Genomic DNA, 12,561 nt, shown 5'->3' on the forward strand with positions numbered 1-12,561 from the left:
AGCAGCCACAACTGTCAGTAAGAGCGTCCATGATTGAGTCTTTGAATGTAGAGATGGAGATAAAACTGTCCAGTCTGAGTGTTTGTTGCAGCTCCTTCCAGTCACTAGCTGCAGCGAACTGAAAAGAGGAGCAACCCATGACTGTGTGTGCTTTGGGTACCTTTAACAGAATGTGACTGGCAGAATGGGTGTTGTATGTGGAGTATGAGGGCTGCATAGGTATCTCAGATAGGGGGAAGTGAGGCTTAAGAGGGTTTCATAAATAAGCATCAACCAGTGGGTCTTGCGACGGGTATACAGAGATGACCAGTTTACAGAGGATTATAGAGTGCAGTGATGTGTCCTATAAGGAATATTGGTGGCAAATCTGATGGCTGAATGGTAAAGAACATCTAGCCGCTCGAGAGCACCCTTACCTGCCGATCTATAAATTACATCTCCGTAATCTAGCAAGGGTTGGATGGTCATCTGAATCAGGGTTAGTTTGGCAGCTGGGGTGAAAGAGGAGCGATTACAACAGAGGAAACCAAGTCTAGATTTAACCTTAGCCTGCAGCTTTGATATGTGCTGAGAGAAGGACAGTGTACCCTCTAGCCATACTCCCAAGTACTTGTATGAGGTGACTACCTCAAGCTCTAAACCCTCAAAGGTCGTAATCACACTGGTTGGGAGAGGGGCATTCTTCTTACCAAACTACATGACCTTTGTTTTGGAGGTGTTCCGAACAAGGTTAAGGGCAGAGAAAGCTTGTTGGACACTAAGAAAGCTTTGTTGTAGAGTGTTTAAAAACCTCTTTTAAGGATCCGTCCCTTTTTTTCAATTTTCACCTAAATGTATGTCATACATATGTCATACTCAAATCTAACTGCCTGTAGCTCAGGACCTGAAGCAAGGATATGCATATTCTTGATACCATTTAAAAGGAAACACTAAATGAATGTAGAATAATATAACACATTAGATCTAAATAAATAAGATCTAAATAAGATAATACAAAGAAAAAACAAGAAAAAAACATGCATTTAAAAACAATTGTACCATCATCTTTGAAATGCAAGAGAAAGGCCATAATGTATTATGCCAAGTTCATAATTGTGCACTCTCCTCAAACAATAGCATGGTATTCTTTTACTGTAATAGCTACTGTAAATTGGACAGTGCAGTTAGATTAACAAGAATTTCAGCTTTCTGCCAATATCAGATATGTCTATGTCCTGAAAAATGTTCTTGTTACTTACAACCTCATGCTAATCACATTAGCCTACGTTAGCTCAACCGTCCCGCGGGGGACCCACCGATCCTGTAGAGGTTTCAGAGTCACTCTCCCCAACGGAGTGGAGAGGGGCGGGGGTACCTGTACCAGACAGGGGGAGACAGGCCAGGGCAGACGGTGAACAGATCGGCAGGTGGAATCCAAGCAGCAGTGCAGCAGGCATCGGGAGTAGGTGTCACACCCACTTGGGAGAAGCTTTTTTCAGGAGGCAGATTCCTTGTAGAAATCTCAGCTAGCTAGCTAACGTAGCTATCAAGTCTCTGTCCACCATTTTTTTCCACATGGAAAAGGAGGTCGTTAGTTGGCTATATCTCTTCAGTTTCAGCAAATGGTCCTTTACGATGTCCAAACAAAGTTGTCCTGTGGCTGTTGTATTTTAGAGATTGCGAGGAGGATATCTTCTGATGTGATCAAAGCAACAATATTGTTTCTTATTGAGGTAATTTACAATTGAAGTGTCATTGCTGCATATCAGTTCAAAATAGAGATGAATCCAGGGGGTACTGTATTGTTATGACCTCTGCACCGATGGGGGGGCTTCAAAGACCTCTGCCTTTGGGTGGGAGAGGATGTGAAACTCTCTTGACATTGTTGGGCTCAAGGGCTTTGACACCTCTCACTTACAGCCGGATCTGTGCTGTCCTTAACTTAGAATTCTGTCCTCATAAAGTAATATATATCATTGTAATTTATTTTTCTTCTTGGCTTTAAAACTAGCTTCAGACTAACATTACTCACTCAGTTCCAGGTTGGATGGTGTTTTCAGGTTTCTTGTGCTTCTTTTAGTGGTTGTTCGTTTGGTAGTAGGAATCCTTCAAGGTATTTTGTCCAAAATCAGGTTGTAGGTTTGGAGGTTTGATTTGGAGTGAAGGTTATGTTGTACCCTTACCCTAGCTTCATGTCCACATCATGGTTCAACCCTAACCCTAGAAATATATAGATTTTTTTATTTAACCAGGCAAGTCAGTTAAGGACAAATTGTAATTTACAATGAAGGCCTACCCCAGCCAAACCCGGATGGCGCTGGGCCAATTGTGCGCTGCCCTATGGGACTCCCAATGACGGCTGGATGTGATTCAGCCTGGATTCGAACCAGGGACTGTAGTATTGCCTCTTGCACTGAAATGCAGTGCCTTAGACCACTGCACCACTTGGGAGTCCAATAACACTAACCCTTACATAAAAATTAATGACTTGTCAATAAGGGTAACTATATGTCCAGTACACCTACAGTATTTCTGCAGGATGATCCCTTACTGAGTTGTTACCCTTAATTCTTACTTATTTCAAATGTTCGACAGGGATATTCAATTCATTATCATGACTTAAACCTCATTAGCTAGTAAAATAGCATCTTGAATTCCTAATTGGGTCCAAGGGGGAGAGTTGGTATGATAAATAAGCAAGGTAATTAATACTGTGAGTATCAGGCTCTATTGCAGATTTCAGCTTCTTATGCCTCTAATACCTTCTTGGTTTGCCACAAATCACTTTGCATATTTAAACCACAGATCCAATTACAGCAGGTTCAGAGTTGGTGATAAGCATGCAGCATGCCGAGGTAGAGTGGTGTGGTATGATAGAAATGACTGCTCTGTTGCAATAATGAGAACCCTATCATAGGATGAGTGATGGAGTTAGGCTGGAGAGCATCAATTGGGGCAGAGAATGAGTAGTGTGTGTTGTTCTCACATGGGACATGTGATAAGAAAACACCTACACTATGTTAATAGAGATGATGACTGGTGTACTGTCCCCTCACAGTAACCAAGTGGTATACTAATAGCAAGCATAAAGAGTGCAATTATTGTACTTTCATACAATAGGCTGCATACGTCACCAACACCCACATATCTAGTCTATTATCAATGCACAATAAAGATAATTGAAAGTGATTATTACCTAAGACATCTCTGCACAACACCAGCATATTGGATTAGTAATTAACCATTTCCTTCAACTCCCATTACCAGCCCTGTCACCCTGCGAAACTTAGGTAAATCATTACTACCCAAACCAGGAGAGTACATGTCTTATTGTATGACAGGTAATTTAAGCATTCTACTATGCTGTACATTATTTACACAGAGCAAATGTTGCAGCAGAGTGCATTTGCAGGGCAGCCAGACACACTTGTACCCTGCACCAGACTACTGCAGCGTCCGTCCAGCACTGAGAGGAGAGGACCTACACTCAAACAAAAAAAGTGATATCTAGAACCTAAAATGGTTCTTCGACTGTGCCCATAGGAGAACCCTTTGAAGAACTATTTGGGGTTCAATGTAGAACCCTTTCCATAGAAGGTTCTACATTGAACCCAAAAGGATTTCCCTGCAACCAAAAAGGGGGACAGCCGAAGAACCCTTTTGGAACCTTTTTTTCTAAGATTGTAGCTACAGATACAAGCTCAGCAGCTTTCCACTGACAACTCTTTGAATAGTGCCCACCTTTCATCTTCCCTCTTTTTTTATTTCTTTTTTTTTAATGCAGACTGGAAGTGTTTCATCTGGGAAGGCTATATACTGATATTAAATACCTGGAAACGTAGAAGGCAGCGAGAGCTAGGGAAAGATGGATAGATAGGCAGACAAAGCATTGACATTACATTTTTGGAAAAAGAATAAAGAAGAATAGAGACTCATGTTCAATGTTTCTTGTCCTATTTTTACCAAATGGAACGTTTTTGTTTCATTGCATGATTGCTGCTGTAGTTTGCTGTCACGCCCAACAACACATATAGTATATCCATAGCAAAACGAAATCACCATGGGCATTTTGTCACATAAGGATCCTCCTCCTCAAGACTGAGAATATGATTTTATGCCCTTGATCAATACCAGTTTATACAGCAGCCTTTGCATCCCTGTGTGACAGCTGTGGAGACAGGTTTTGAGGCTCAGATGCAAATAGAAAAACCCATTCCCTTTCTCTCTCTGATTCCTCCCTTTCTCTCTCTGGTTCCTCCCTTTCTCTCTCTGGTTCCCCTCCTCCCTTTCTCTCTCTGATTCCTCCCTTTCTCTCTCTGGTTCCTCCCTTTCTCTCTCTGATTCCTCCCTTTCTCTCTCTGATTCCTCCCTTTCTCTCTCTGGTTCCCCTCCTCCCTTTCTCTCTCTGATTCCTCCCTTTCTCTCTCTGGTTCCTCCCTTTCTCTCTCTGGTTCCCCTCCTCCCTTCCTCTCTCTGGTTCCTCTCCTCCCTTCCTCTCTCTGGTTCCCCTCCTCCCTTCCTCTCTCTGGTTCCTCCCTTTCTCTCTCTGATTCCTCCCTTTCTCTCTCTGATTCCTCCCTTTCTCTCTCTGATTCCTCCCTTTCTCTCTCTGATTCCTCCCTTTCTCTCTCTGGTTCCCCTCCTCCCTTTCTCTCTCTGATTCCTCCCTTTCTCTCTCTGGTTCCTCCCTTTCTCTCTCTGGTTCCCCTCCTCCCTTTCTCTCTCTGATTCCTCCCTTTCTCTCTCTGGTTCCCCTCCTCCCTTCCTCTCTCTGGTTCCTCTCCTCCCTTCCTCTCTCTGGTTCCCCTCCTCCCTTCCTCTCTCTGGTTCCCCTCCTCCCTTCCACTCTCTGGTTCCTCTCCTCCCTTCCTCTCTCTGGTTCCTCTGTTCCATGCTATTTTCATGCATCTTTAACACAGGAGGGTAAAAGATATGGTCAGGTGCAACGGGCCACTGAGAATGGACAATACTTTATTGAAATGCAAAAGAACTACTAAGAGGATGGAGGAGCTACTGCTGTTAAGTGACAGTGCTGCCAGTCATATATTTCCTAAATGTCCTTGCTTATATTAATTTTCTCATGGGCCGTACTTTTTCTGAGTAGCAATTTATATCTTTCTTCAGCCATGTGTAAATTGTGCATGCTGTAAAAAAGTACTTTGCTAAATCCAATTCAGAGGGGGAGAGTAATTCTTTCTGGTCTGGGAGGGTAAAAGTAAACACACACACACGCACTTACACACCCTTACACACCACACACACACAAGAAGGGACTGTCGAATCCCGATTTAGCCTTCTTGATCAGTGCGTTATTAGGACTTCTTAGCGCTTTTCAAACCCATGTTATTTGCTCTGAGAGAGAAAAGAAAACATTGATCTTACATTGTTCATAACATTCAGCTATTCCGTTTTAGTTTTCTCTCCCATGACTCACACGATTCATCTAGATGTCATTTATGATTGGCATCATCTCATGTTATCATCCGTTTTTCTTTTTTGCAGAAACAAATTTGTCATGATTGGCACACAATTTATCATGCAATAGTTCTCTCCGTGTTCTTCCCAAGCATTTGAGACCAGAATAACAACAGCCCTGCAAGGTCTTTACTGGGTGGAAAAACCTAGTCTTTCAATTTGACACCATGCAGGCTTGTGTTTTGTGACTCTCACTGTCTTCCATCTGCATTAATTTGACATTCTCTAATCTGGTTGTCTCATTTCCTGCCAGTGACAGGGCTGTGGTAGCCTGCTGGCATGGACACAGAGAATGAACTGTGAGCACGGCCTATTACAGGTCACCTTGAGCGAATCTTCTATTTAATGGTGAGAGGCTGGCTACTTCCATTCCAAACATGGGCTGTGGTTTGCCAGAACTCGTGGAGATGTGTGTGTATATGGGAAAGAACCATTCACAATGTAGTAAGTGTGCATCCACAGAACCTCGGAAAAGAGCCATGTTACCTGCTAAATTGAGCGTCTAAGGCTTTCCAAGTGGATGGCAGTGTGAAACACAGCAGAGAGAGCACAGTACATTCAATTGGAGGTTCATATTTTGTTTTAGACTAGCGTGCACACGCACACACACACACACACACACACACACACACACACACACACACAGCACAGATTGCTGGAGAGGGAAAGATTGTACCCACTACCCATTGAGATAGAATACATGCGGTCAGATCCTCTGGAGACTACTTTACACGTGTTTATTATAGTAGACAGCAAGTCTTGGCATGCTTACGGCATATAGTGACATTTCTAGTGAGATGTGGCGAACATTTGCGTCTGAGCAATAGCAGCTTCATCACTGGTGAATAGCCATTTATTGGTCCCATATGGCCCCTGTTCACATCCATTAGGCACAGAGAATCTTAGATCCACGCAATTGTAGAATGTCAATGTTGTGTGTAATTGTCATGCATGGGTTGACACTACAGTATGAACCTCTATAGCAGGGGTAATAAGTCCTAATTCCTCATTTCTACTGGCTTTCATTTCGCTTTCCAGACCCCTCAAACTGATTTACTCCTCTGTTACTCCTCAGAAACTGATTTACTCCTCTGTTACTCCTCAGAAACTGATTTACTTCTCTGTTACTCCTCAGAAATTGATTTACTCCTCTGTTACTCCTCAGAAATTGATTTACTCCTCTGTTACTCCTCAGAAATTGATTTACTCCTCTGTTACTCCTCAGAAATTGATTTACTCCTCTGTTACTCCTCAGAAACGGATTTACTCCTCTGTTACTCCTCAGAAACTGATTTACTCCTCTGTTACTCCTCAGAAACTGATTTACTCCTCTGTTACTCCTCAGAAACGGATTTACTCCTCAGAAACTGATTTACTCCTCTGTTACTCCTCAGAAACTGATTTATTGTGGCCACCAGGTGTTGTGACCTGTCCAAATCATGGGTTCCTAAAATATTAAGAGCTCACACAAATGTCTTTCTCTGCAGCCCCCAGAAACCAGGCCTCCCAAGCCCCTTTTACTCTGGTTTGAAGTGTTACAACCATCTTCCCTGAATGCCACAGAAAGTACATTGTCAAATATCAGGACAGTACCTTATCTTTCCTCAAAATGCAGTGACAAATAGTCTTTAACCTCAGCAAACTTGCAGGCGTTTTCAAAAGGTCAATGTCTCTAGCTAACTAAATGTGGCCCAGACCTATTGGGTTGCAGGTTGTGTGGCACCTGTGTTCTGACAAACCCAATGTTTAGATTACTGTACAGACAGGAAGAGGGCCTGGCAGAAACATGGCATGGTATGGCAACTAAAATAGTGCGTTACTAGCAGAGGTCCTCCTGTTCCTCCCTGCATTACCCCTCTACCCCCTGGAACGACTGTCTCAGCAGGATTCCTGTTCTCTGCCAGTCAACACAATAGTGGGAGAAACAATAAGGAAAGAGATCAGGAACTGGCTCATGACCTGCTTAACATAATGTGCTTTTCAGGGAGAGATGGGATATTTTGTGCTTTCAGAAAGCACACCATCCCACCCAACCTTTATACAATATCACAGCTTCCATGAGACACATAACTACACAAACACGCACACACAAGTTCTGAAGCCATTTGTCATTAGGGCAGCTGACTTTGTTCTCAGTGATTGATAATGGAAGAGGGAATGGAAATACAGAAAACAATTATATCCTGGCATGGCTCCAGCAGCCGTCACCTGATGAGGCACTATTCATCTCCAGCCATGTTATTCTCCATCTCCCCCTGATATATTCATGACGCAGAGATGTGGTCTCTGAGCATGCAGCGTGTGTGCGTAGAGATGGAGTCTCGGAGCATTAAGAGTGTGGCAGTCACAAACTGAGCCACACCGACTGAGCTTAAAGAACGCTCATCAGTTTCACATTACTTTTGTTTAAAGCCACCGAATACACCTACCAGCTGGAAATAACCAAGCCTATTTGCATTTTTATTTGATTTTAATATATTCTTCAGAGGTGACGATTTCCAAATATAGAGTATATCCAGACTCAAACTTCTCCTGTTCTCGTTGCTGCTCCTCTCAACAAGCAACGTAAGCAACGAACAAAGTGCATTCTGTTGAGTAGTGTGGTTTTTAATAGATCAAAGGATTCATCTGGGTCTTGTCTTATGCAATTAAGAAGATGCATTAAAGAGAACTAACCCCTGTGGGCTGTTGTTGTTTTAGCTGATGGCCTACTGCTTCCACTGCTAAATAAAATCTGGATTATCATTGTGCAAGCATGCCCCGTTGTCATACAGGTTCAGAGATAAAGTTTGTCTCTCCTCAACTCCTGCCAAGGCCTCGAGTCATGAAAATCCCACTGAAACCACACGGTATTATTGAGAAATCTGGTCAGACAGAGAGATTTGGAAAGCTAAGGTCTTTAATTTATTTCCTCCCATTCAATTAAACTTAGTCAATTACCATAGTTTAATTATTCTATTACAATTATTTCTGCCAATTAAACCTCTAGGCTGTCTCCAACGGAGCTTCCAATCTCTATTGCTGTTATTTGCAGTCCCTTCTCAGTCAAGCTAGGCTCAAACAACACTTCAGATAGCTGACAGGGTGATGTACAATGCACACTCTGAAAAACACAATGTTATGCATAAAGGCAGTGTGTGGGTAAAGTATATCAAAAATCCTGATTAAACCCTAACGTATAATGGTAACGTTTGGCAGTCTCTACAATTCTTTGCATGTTGTATTGAAAATGTTTAAACTAAATCCTCTTGCTATTGAGTTGAGGTGGTGGAATGAGTGAGTAAGTCATTAGTAGAGGAGAATGGGCTGTGTGGTGTCCTTTCAATCAGGGGTCAGGAGGTCATCCAGGGTTCAGGAGAGGTCGTGTTAGATAATCTCTCCAGGCTTTAACATGATCACTGAATTATAGCATGAAGCTGACACCGACTCCTCTCCGACCTGAATTGAAACTCTTTTAAAAGTCTATCTGGGTTTTGACTCCGAATATGGGTCTCACTTGAAATCGTACATCTTAGAAGACAAATCTACATTTCTATCTAGTTGGGAAAAAGTCATTTGACTGTATTTGACTAATCTTTGGATATTGCACAGGGTAAGGCGATAGCATTATTATTCAACCCAGTCTCATAGGTTATATGTTCCATAGTATTACTTTCATCAGCAGGTGATATCCACTGCTGCTCTGCAATTACATTCTCTAGTCGTAACACATTTTGAAAACGTAATGGCATATACGTTTCTCTTGAAAAACTCCACCAAATGGGAAACATTTCATATTTGCCTCCTGATTCACATATAAACTTTCCTTGTCTTTGGTCGGCAGACAGGCCTAATTATTGGATTGGTCATACTTGTGTTGTGTTGTTCGTGTTAGTTGTAGGGGCAGACCGTTGAGGACAGCAGGTGGGGCATCCTGATAGGGAGATGTTCCGTAGGCAGAATAAGACAGGCAGCCTGATGAGGGGGGTGGCGGGGGACGGTGTCCTGTAGGCAAAGTGAACCAACCTCCTGATAATTACATGAAGGGACATTATTCAGACTGAGACGGAGGGAGGGCCCCTGGAGGCCTTCTCATCCTGATAATGTCTTTATCTAGTCTCTCACACAAGCTAGGGACCTCTGGGGCCTCACTCAATCAAAGCACAAAACGCACGACAGACATTGCCCTTGTTTATGGTAAACATATTAATAGCTGTCACATGTAATACACTTGTGATATCTTGCATAAAGAGATACCATCTACAGTATGTTGATATTGAGATAAAGCCTAGAACATACACAGGAATTGAACATGCCAACAAAGGGCCTACCAACATACAGTAGCTACATAAATCATTGTTGATTGTGCTAACTTTGCCATTGACTAACCTAAGAAGTTATTTTGAACAGTTTTTACTTGTTTGCTGTTGTTTATCTTTCCTAGAAGGAGGAACATGTGAAGTGATTGCGGCTCACAGATGTTGTAATAAGAACAAGATTGAGGAGCGGTCCCAGACAGTCAAGTGTTCCTGTCTACCAGGGAAGGTGGCAGGGACCACCAGGAACAGACCCTCCTGTGTCGACGGTGAGTAGACAAAGACTAGCATCCCAACCCCCATTGGCAATGCAGGTGCAAGGGAAGTGTGTGCCCTATCACTGATTGGACTCGCACACACAGATGCTGCTTATAGAACCAGTTCTTGAATATTTTCTATCAGGGTTGCATAAAAGTAGTACAATATATAACTTGGATTATATATGATGCTTCAGCCTTTCCCAATAGATCTGGGATAGCATTTCTCACAGCAGGTGGCCAGTAGAGACGGAGATGCACCATCCCTTTCTTTTGATTAGCTCACTGCAGAAGTATTAACCTGAGAGAATGTATAGAATGTTTTATAGAACATACGCTTTCATCAATGGCATACAGTACATTCCCTAGAGAAGTTGCAATGGTTCTTTGTGTATTATGCATCTTGTTTTGATTCGTGCCAGGTCTAAGACAGAGCAGCCTAAGGAGTTGTTGTTTAATAGATGCAACAAACCACGGTGACCCTCTTCACCGTAAGGAACAGGACCAAGTGGAAAACCACTTAGACTAGGACAGCCAAGAACACTCAGACAAAACTTTTACTGAAGTTGTGGCCATACTCAACTACCTCATTTTGTACTGTGGAAATCTACTGTTGCTTTATGAATTGTATGTATTGGCTTTTTGACAGATGAGACACAATTTTAGCATCTCTAGTAAAGATCCAACAGAAGACAGTAGTAGCCTATATTACTGTCTATATACTGTATTTCTTCCTATGCTGTGGGGTAGAGAGAAAATGCTAAAATTGTATACTCATTTTGCCATGTGGTGAAGCTACATTTTTTGCAGTTTTAAAGCTAATCTCCTGCAATTCTCCACATTTTGCAATGACTTATGCCATGTTAATGATCTCTGAGTGAAAGTGACTAACAAAATAGTACCCAGTCGGTATTCGGCCGTAATTACTATAGTTAAGTGATAAAGCCCGAGAAGACGGTTTTGGAGGATATATTGGCATGAGTGTTGTTTTGTGTCGGGCTGGCAAAAGGTGCCAATATATTCTCCAAACACCAGCTTCAAGGGCATTATCACTTTTATATAACAGGTTACCAACATATTCAAATAATGATTGACATATTTTCATTAAAAAGGTTATTTGGATACTATTTCATCCTTCCATGAGATATAGTCCCGACACAAATCTAAGGTTTCTACCCAGGTTCTTCACACTCAACAGTTTCCCATGTGTATCAAGAATGGTCCACCACCTAAGGGACATCCAGCCAATTTGACACAACTGTGGAAACGCTTTAGACACCTTACATTTTTTGGGGTCACTTATGTCGCTTATGCCTGGGGCCAGCCCTGACAGCAAGCATCACTTCTCACCTGCTTGTATGCTTCTTTAGATTCTAACCATTAGGAAATGTTTCCACAATTACTGAGCAGAGTACACAGACAGAGTGAGGGAATTTGAGGTCTCTTTTGTCTGTCAGGACTGACAGGGTATTTTTCTCTGTTAGACGTCCAAGATGTGTTGGACATTTACCCTGTATTTACGGCAATTTTCTCTTTCCAGAGCAAGAATATGTCCTGCATTAGTTACAGCTATGTCCCCTCTTTCAATTAACATGTCTAGACATCTGGCTTTCTCTTTGATTTGAAATGCATGTAAGAAAGGCTTTACAGTGCCTTGCAAATGTATTCATCCCCTTGGCGTTTTTCATATTTTGTTGCATTACAACCTGTAATTTAAATGGATTTTTATTTGGATTTCATGTAATGGACATACCCAAAATAGTCCAAATTGGTGAAGTGAAATAAAAAATTTAAAAAGTGAAACGGAAAAGTGGTGCGTGAATATGTATTCACCCCCCTTGCTATGAAGGCCCTAAATAAGATCTGGTGCAACCAATTACCTTCTAAAGTCACATAATTAGTTAAATAAAGTCCACCTGTGTGCAATCTAAGTGTCACATGATCTGACACATGATCTCAGTATATATACACCTGTTCTGAAAGGCCCCAGAGTCTGCAACACAACTAAGCAAGGGGCACCACCAAGCAAACTGCGCCATGAAGACCAAGGATCTCGCCAAACAGGTCAGGGACAAAGTTGTGGAGAAGTACAGATCAGATTTGGGTTATAAGAAAATATCAGAAACTTTGAACATCCCACAGAGCACCATTAAATCCATTATTAAAAAATTTAAAGAATATGGCACCACAACAAACCTGCCAAGAGAGGGCCACCCACCAAAACTCACGGACCAGGCAAGAAGGGCATTAATCAGAGAGGCAACAGAGACCAAAGATAACCCCGAAGGAGCTGCAAAGCTCCACAGCAGAGATTGGAGTATCTGTCCATAGGACCACTTTAAGCCGTTCACTCCACAGAACTGGGCTTTACGGAAGAGTGGACAGAAAAAAGCCAATGCTTAAAGAAAAAAATAAGCAAACACGTTTGGTATTCACCAAAAGGCATGAGGGAGACTCCCCAAACATACGGAAGAAGGTACTCTGGGCAGATGAGACTAAAATGTAGCTTTTTGGCCATCAAGGAACGTTATGTCTGGCGAAAACCCAACACCTCT

At 42.2% G+C, this 12,561-nt stretch overlaps 1 protein-coding gene across 2 annotated transcripts in view; it reads left to right on the forward strand.

The window, feature by feature from the left end:
• LOC115165786 (chemokine-like protein TAFA-1) overlaps positions 1-12,561 on the forward strand; it is a 41,455-nt gene that overhangs the window by 26,550 nt on the left and 2,344 nt on the right. For both annotated transcript variants that reach the window (XM_029719150.1, XM_029719151.1), the window contains exon 3: positions 9,878-10,018. In XM_029719150.1, the coding sequence (XP_029575010.1) occupies positions 9,878-10,018 (141 nt within the window). The remainder of the gene's footprint in view (positions 1-9,877; positions 10,019-12,561) is intronic.

Source organism: Salmo trutta, chromosome 28, assembly GCF_901001165.1.
Source record: "Salmo trutta chromosome 28, fSalTru1.1, whole genome shotgun sequence".
Taxonomy (NCBI): Eukaryota; Metazoa; Chordata; class Actinopteri; order Salmoniformes; family Salmonidae; genus Salmo; species Salmo trutta.